This window comes from Crocuta crocuta, unplaced genomic scaffold, assembly GCF_008692635.1.
Source record: "Crocuta crocuta isolate KB4526 unplaced genomic scaffold, BGI_CrCroc_1.0 scaffold176, whole genome shotgun sequence".
In the NCBI taxonomy this organism is placed as follows: domain Eukaryota; kingdom Metazoa; phylum Chordata; class Mammalia; order Carnivora; family Hyaenidae; genus Crocuta; species Crocuta crocuta.
Window position 1 is genome coordinate 2,319,021 of NW_027531905.1, and position 7,976 is coordinate 2,326,996.

Sequence of the window (7,976 nt, forward strand, 5' to 3'; positions counted from 1 at the left end):
CATCTTAATGAGTATGAAGTGGTATATTACTGTGCTTTTGATTTGTATTTCCCTAATGATTGTGATGTTGATCATCTTTTCATGTGCTTATTGGCCATTTCTCTTCTTTGGAGAAATGTCCATTCAGGTCCTTTGCCTGACAAATAGAAGTTTTTGAATGTTGCAGAATTTTGTTGGATGTCATCCTTAATCTTTTTCTATGACCCAGTGTACCCTTTGTCTTTCAAGGTATTTAATGTTAATGCACCTCTGCCTCCACGGAAAGATCAAGAAATAAAAGAATCCCCTTATTCACCTGGCTACAATCAAAGTTTTACTACAGCAAGTACACAAACACCACCCCAGTGCCAACTGCCAGCTATACATGTAGAACAGACTGTCCTTTCTCAAGAGACTGGTAAGATCTTTGCATATGATATTTTGAAGACTTAGATGATAGCTGGTAGAATGGAAAGCAATTCAGTAGTGATGCTTTAAGGGTTCTTTCTTGACTAGTAAGCATTATTTCCTCACAAGTTCAAGTGTTGAGAAAAACATAAATGCCTTTCTTCTGTTTAGTTAAGTTCACCTGTTAATTTTAACTTTTGTAGAGGTAAGAATCTAGGTGGTTGATTAAACCTTGAAGTGGGTTCATATTTTTAAATCTGATTGCTTTGATTAACATGGACAGTGATAGAAGTAGATAGGGCACTATATATATAGCTGTTTGTATGAAGGCTTTGAAATGACTCTGTTAAATCTTTTAGCACAGAAGATAGCTATCTGGCCTTTTCTCTCTTTTTCCCTCTTACAATAAAGCATTGACTAATGCCAAGATATAACTTAGTATGCTTATTCCATTGTTTGCTTAGGGATGAGAAACTGTTTTGCTCTTTCATGGTATTCTAATACATGAAAGAATAGGCAACTTTGTAGTTATTTCCTAATTTGATAAACACCTGTAGATTTTTAGTGTTGGTATTTCAGATCCCCATTGAGTTTTCTAAAACTTAAGCCTGAGCAAATGAATTGGACATTCTAGGTATTTGATTACTCACAAGAGGTACTAAATGTAAATCCTTGGATCTAGCCACCAATGACCTCATTCTGTTTTCACCTGTACTCTGTGAAAACATACTGCAGATGGTTTATATAAGCGATATTTGTCCTATGCCCTCTTAGGTATGGTATTAATTAAAATTCATTGTCATTTACTCCTTGATCTGGAGTATTTAGCCTCTGTTTCCTTTAATTGTGGCAAAATATACATAACAAAATTTAATATTTTAACCATTTTTAAGGGTACAGTTCTGTGGCATTAAGAACAGCCAGGTGGTTGTGAGGCCATCACCACCATTCATCTCTAAGGACTTTTTCATCTTCCCCAACTGAAACTCTGTACCCATTTAACACTAACTCTCCACCCCTCTCTTCCTCCAGCCCTATATGGCAACTACCATTCTACTCTATGAATTTGACTACTCTTGGTACTTACCTAGAGTAACTGGAAACAGACAGTATTTGTCCTTTCGTGACAGGCCTTTTCATTCAGCATAATGTCTTCAAGATTCATCCATGTTATAGCATGTGCCAGAATTTCTTACCTTTTTTAAGGCTGAATAATATTCTATTACTTAAATCTATATATGTATAGATACCAGGATTTCTCTCTCTCTCTATATATATAGCACCTTTTTCAAAGGGAGAAAATTATATTAAAGGTTTTGATATACAGTGACTTTTAATTATAAAGAATATTAAATCTTTGTTACCATTTAACTCTTGGACTTAAAACTGTTTCCTTAAGCAGCAAGTTATCCTGATGGAACTATTCAAGTAAGCAATGGTAGCCTTGCCTTTTACCCAGCACAGACGAATGTATTTCCCAGACCCTCTCAACCATTTGTCAATAGCCGGGGATCTGTTAGAGGATGTACTCGTGGTGGGAGATTACTAACCAATTCGTATCGGTCCCCTGGTGGTTATAAAGGTATGCTCTGAACAAAATTTAATTATACTGAATTATTTTGTTTATATATTTACTTAAACTATTTTTACTTTACCTTGTTCCATTTTTAGTTGCCCTCCATATTGTGGTAGAAAAGTCCCTATTTCTGTAAAATACAGTATTTCTAATATACCTGTTGCTTATATAACAGAGGAACTTTTTGTATGAAAAGCGGATTGATCCTGTGACTTGCTGAAGCGAAAGGTTGAGCATCTGGCTTTTCCAGAGACGAATTTGGGTTTTCATATTTGAATACTTTTTTAAAAAATTGACTTGACTGTTCAAAATATGTCATAATCAGTGGCTGTTTTCTAGTTATTTTTCTATCAGAGGATACTGTAGATAAAAATACAAATTTTGATACTACTATAGTGATTATTCTCTTAAATCTTAATATGGTTCCAAGTATTGGCTTGGTATCATAGAATTGCACTAGACAGGCCTTGACCATGCACCTTTCTGAACCCCACCTCCATCACGGAAGTAGTATCTCTGTACTTGGCTTATTTGAAGTTAGCAGTATTTTATAAGCACTTTTCCATATGTGTTTTCCTATGGAAGTAATATTAGTAGAGTTTGTTTTAAAAAGGCATGAATCTAATGATGGTATTTTAGGATCGGTTTGACTTTTAAAGTGGTATGGAATTAGACTATTTAAAAGTTTAGTATAATTTTCCCATAATTTTATTTAAGTTGTTTATTTATTAGGTTTTGATACTTATAGAGGACCACCTTCAATTACCAATGGAAATTATAGCCAGCTACAGTTCCAAGCTAGAGAGTATCCTGGAACACCTTATTCCCAAAGGGTAAGAATAGTTGTCATAGTTGAATAGTAGTATAGCTGTTGCTGTTAAGCTGGTGATTAAACTATAGCCAAGTCATAGTATATTTTGTATAAGGCACTCTTTGTTTTCTTTTTTTTTTTTAATTTTTTAAAATGTTTGTTTATTTTTGAGAGAGAGAGAGACAGAATATGAGCAGGGGAGAGGCAGAGAGAAACAGCGACAACATCCGAAGCAGGCTTCAGGCTCTTAGCTGTCAGCACAGAGCCTAACTGGAGCTTGAACCCACAAACCATGAGACCATGACCTGAGCCACCCAGGTGCCCCAAGGCACTCTTTGTTTTAGAACTACTTGTCAGTACTATGGAGACTTGATTTGGAATCTTTTCCAGTAACCCACAGAAGATGACAATTGCCTGTTACACAGAACTTAGAAGGTCTTAAGGACTTTACTTATCATGTTGTTTGCATTAACTCATTCACTCCTCCAACTTTTGAGAGAAACTAGGGTTCAGAAACAAGTTAAATTACTTATCTAAGGTCACTCAGCAACTGAATGGTAGAATGAAGATGAGACTGCATGTTTCCTGACTCCAGACCCTACGAGCTTAACTTTTTTATTTTGCTTTATTTATTTATTTATTTATTTATTTATTGAGAGAGAGCATACGCACAAGTTGGAGAGAGATAGAATCTCACATAGGCTCCATGCTCAGCCTCCATGATTCTGAGGATCATGACCTGAACCAAAGTCAAGAATTGGGCGTTTAATGAACTGAGCCACCCAGGCACCCCAGCTTTATTATGTTGCTTTCAATTTAACTTTTCTATGTATTTGGTGTAGAAAGTCCTTTTTTATAAATTTAATATTTTTGTTTTTATTTTAATAGCTCAGCAGATTTCCTTTACTACATATAATAAAAGACTGACAAGAGGTTAGACATTCCACTTTAACAAACCTTGGGACCTCCTTGTCATTGGTCATCTATGGATATTACTGTATACATCAGAATTTTCAGTTTTGAAGTTTTACAAGCCTTTAAGTATATATGTGGTTTCCCACTGAGTTCTGTGGTGAGATAAAGTATTTTTGAGAGGCTTACAGTTAGTTACATGAGATAAGGTAGATGTCTATACAGAGACAGTATTGAAAAGGGGGTTAAGAACACACCTCAAAGAACATACCAAATCACCTAAATGACTTGGGTTTGATACCTGATTTCATCACTTCCTTTGTTGTGTGACCTTGGGTATGTTGAGTAAACTTTCTGAGCTCTGGTTCCTTATCTGTTAGATGAAGACTCAGCTGTGAGTTAGTCATCTTACTCTGAAGTGTTGTGAGGATTACTCTACGAGATATCCTGAGGACTAAGTGAATTAATATACATAAAGGCTTAGCACCATAATGCCAGACAGTAATGAACAGCTCCTTTTTTTTTTAATTTGTAAAAATGTTTTATTTTTTTAAAGAGAGAGTGTAAGCAGGGAAGGGGCAAAGAGAGAGGAGGACAGAGGATCTGAAGCAGGCTCTGCTCTGGTAAGCTGACAGTAGCCAGCCTGCTGTGGGGCTCAAACTCAGGAACCATGAGATCATGACCTGAACTGAAGTCGGGCGCTCAACCTGCTGAGCCATCCAGGTGCTTGTAATGGAGTTGTTCTTAACACCAATATTCTGGACTTCTGTGTGCTGCTTTAAATTTCTTGCTGGGGTGCCTGGCTGGCTCAATCAGTAGAGCATGTGACTTTTGATCCTCATGGTCATGAGGTCAACCCCACATTAGGCTTAGAGCTTACATTAAATAAAAAAAAAAAAAGAAGAAGAAAAAGTATATTTCCTCCTGAGGAAACATATGATAATTATAATGGTTGCTATTGGGAAGAGGATTAGGAGTTTGGGGTAGCAGACTTAATTATTGTGTGCCTTCTTGTCCTGTTAAAATTTTTTATTGCATGTGTTAATCTAGTCATGCCACTGATCATTCTTTCCATGAGTTGTATGAAGGCTGACTTTCAACATAACTGGGAGTCTGTTTGAAATGTTGCCTCCTGAACATTTTTTTCTTGAAGATAGTAAATTATGTTTTCAGGCAAAAATACATTCATATGGTATAATTCTTATCAACCTCTCTGTAAAACAAAACAAAATCCTGACATAGTTCAGAATTGTCTTCACAGTTTGATTTATAAATAGAGCAAGATTGAAATAGTCTATGTTTTTGCCTTACTATTTCCTTTTATCTTGAGATAAGGGATAGAGGACCAGGCTGTATTTCTGAATTTCCCTCATTACCTCACATTGTATCTTTTACATAGTGTTTCTTGGATGCCTTCTTGTCTTTGCAATAATTAGCATACCTACTTGGTCAGGTTAATTCATAAATGAAGCAAGTATTGCTATTGTTGCCCTTTTAGCTTTTCTTGGTATTTGGAAACATCTGAACCTCTGTAGCTGCTGGGAAAGGCTAGAGAAAAGGTTAAGAGGACTTTAATCTTACAAATTTACCAGCCAATAACACTGGGAAAGAACTATTATCTTGCATTTTTGTGGCCATGGTTAAATATTATGTGTTCATTTCAGGATAATTTCCAGCAGTGTTACAAGCGAGGAGGGACATCTGGTGGTCCTCGGACAAATTCAAGAGGTAAGGACAATTAACTGGGTTACACAGAACATCCCTCTAGATCTTTCTTTATCTACTGTGAAGTTCTCCCCAAAGTACATTGTTTTCACCATTTAGCTTTTAAAGTTTTCATTTTGCTTAAGCTTAGTACTGAAGACCTGAGGGAGACACTAGACTGTTGGAATGGCTGCGAGGGGATCAGTTGTCCATTTAAATTAAAAGTGTATGTGTGTGCTTTTTCAGTTTGATTGACGCCACAGCATAATTCAGCCTTTGATATGTACATTTCTTGCATACTTCACATAGTTTCATGTGATGATTCAGGATGATGGTTCTTGTAGTAATGGGCATTTTTTAGATAGTTTCGTGTCACCACATTGAAAGAAAGAAGCAACAATTAAGACACCATGACTTGAAATTCCAGAAGATATTATAATACTTTTTAAAATGTGAAGGTTTAGTAGAACCTTTACTAGAAGAGATTCAGTATACCTGAGAAAATCCAGAATTACTGAAGATTAACTAACTTTATCACAGGAAAGCAGAATCTTTTCCTTTTAAGAAAGCAGTCAGTATTCACACTGCCTTGGCCTTGTATCTGAGCTGTGTTTTTGTGCAGTACTTAAAACATTAAGATTTCGTGACATCACATTAACTTGGAAATGAAGAACAAGCATTCATCATGGGGCTTCGTATCATAACAGAGTATCTTTGAGTGGCTAGTAGTTCTGAAAGTTGGTTCTTTTATGTACTCTCAGTTGTCTTGAGTCCTTGTACATTAGATACTTTGAGTAGATTTATCACTGAGGAATGAAGAACTGAGTGAGAATTACAGAAGAGAAATCAGGAAATAAAAGGAGTGTTCAAACCTGGGTTTCAGACTTTGCTAATCTAAATTAGTAACTTAGCATTTCCTAGAGCCTCATTTTCTAAAAAAAAAAAAAAAAAATGAGGCCACTAGACAAGAACATCTAGGTCCTTTTTAGCTTAATAGTAATATGAAAGCCCATTGCTAGAAAACTTTAGAAAAGTATACTGTACCTATGTTTTGTTGTTTTTGTTTTAGAATTTACTATAAAATGTATTTTTATCTGTATTTCAGTAGCCGACTAATGTTAAATATTGTGTTCAAAGCTAACTGCTTCATTATGAGAAACTCACTGTTGCTAATAAAACAGCAGGGTGGAGTGATTCTTCTCAGGTGAGCAGCCCAGAAAGAGACAACGAAACGTTTAACAGTGGTGACTCTGGACAAGGAGACTCCCGTAGCATGACCCCTGTGGATGTGCCCGTGACAAATCCAGCAGCCACCATACTGCCAGTACACGTCTATCCCCTGCCTCAGCAGATGCGAGTTGCCTTCTCAGCAGCCAGAACCTCTAATCTTGCCCCTGGAACTTTAGACCAACCTATTGTGTTTGATCTTCTTCTCAACAACTTGGGAGAAACTTTTGATCTTCAGCTTGGTAGATTTAATTGCCCGGTGAATGGCACTTATGTTTTCATTTTTCACATGCTAAAGCTGGCAGTGAATGTGCCACTGTATGTCAACCTCATGAAGAATGAAGAGGTCTTGGTATCTGCCTATGCCAATGATGGTGCTCCAGACCATGAAACTGCTAGCAATCATGCAATTCTTCAGCTCTTCCAGGGAGACCAGATATGGTTACGTTTGCACAGGGGAGCAATTTATGGAAGTAGTTGGAAATACTCTACATTTTCAGGCTATCTTCTTTATCAAGATTGAAAGTCAGTACAGAATTAACAGTGAAAGAATGGTGTTCTAATTAGTGGGGTTAAAGGAGAAGTAGTCTTTGCTCTTGTGACTGGTTTAGGAAAATGTTTTCATTTCTAGAGGAAGGTGGAGGTCCTTACTTTTTTTGTTTTCCTCCCCACGGTGAAAAATTTCAAGCTGAATGACAATTAGCACTAATCTGGCACTTTATAAATTGTGATGTAGCCTCGCTAGTCAAGCTGTGAATGTATATTGTTTGCACTTAATCCTTAACTGTATTAACGTTCAGCTTACTAAACTGACTGCCTCAAGTTCAGGCAAGTTATAATGCCTTGTTGTGCCTCAATAAAAAAGTTATATGCACCTTCAGTGTTCTTATTTGATTAAACATTTAGTAGAGAGGTAAAATGTTTAATTTTTTGCTATGTATCACTGATAACTTGGATGAGTCTTTATTCATGGGTTCATACTATTATTTTAAAGTAAGACTATATAGTAGATCTTTTTAGAGTTTTCTCTGATATTATACATGTCATCATCAAAAGATTTCAGCTGTTTTCCATTGGCTAAATAGCATTTGTCCTTTAAGCTATTTTGCAGTAGGACATGTCATTGTCTGTTCGTAGCTATCTTTAAGTACCTACTACTTGTATAATAATACAAGATACAATAGTAGATACACAACTAATATTACTGGTCTGCCATCAGTAAATCTTGTACTTTCTAGTAGATTCTCAATTTGAGAAGGCATAATGTTTATTCATCAGAAAGCAAAGATTTTTGGTCAGGCAATGCTGTGTTTGAGTCCTGATTTTGCCACCTAGGTACTGATTTTGGGCAAGTTATTT

At 36.2% G+C, this 7,976-nt stretch overlaps 1 protein-coding gene across 2 annotated transcripts in view; it reads left to right on the forward strand.

Moving 5' to 3' along the window:
• CAPRIN2 (caprin family member 2) overlaps positions 1 to 7,486 on the forward strand; it is a 44,443-nt gene extending 36,957 nt beyond the window's left edge. For both annotated transcript variants that reach the window (XM_077774440.1, XM_077774441.1), the window contains 5 exons: positions 229 to 397; positions 1,787 to 1,969; positions 2,696 to 2,796; positions 5,351 to 5,414; positions 6,572 to 7,486. In XM_077774440.1, coding sequence (XP_077630566.1) covers positions 229 to 397; positions 1,787 to 1,969; positions 2,696 to 2,796; positions 5,351 to 5,414; positions 6,572 to 7,140 — 1,086 coding nt within the window. In that variant the 3' untranslated portion in view covers positions 7,141 to 7,486. The remainder of the gene's footprint in view (positions 1 to 228; positions 398 to 1,786; positions 1,970 to 2,695; positions 2,797 to 5,350; positions 5,415 to 6,571) is intronic.
• The last annotated feature ends 490 nt before the right edge of the window (positions 7,487 to 7,976 follow it).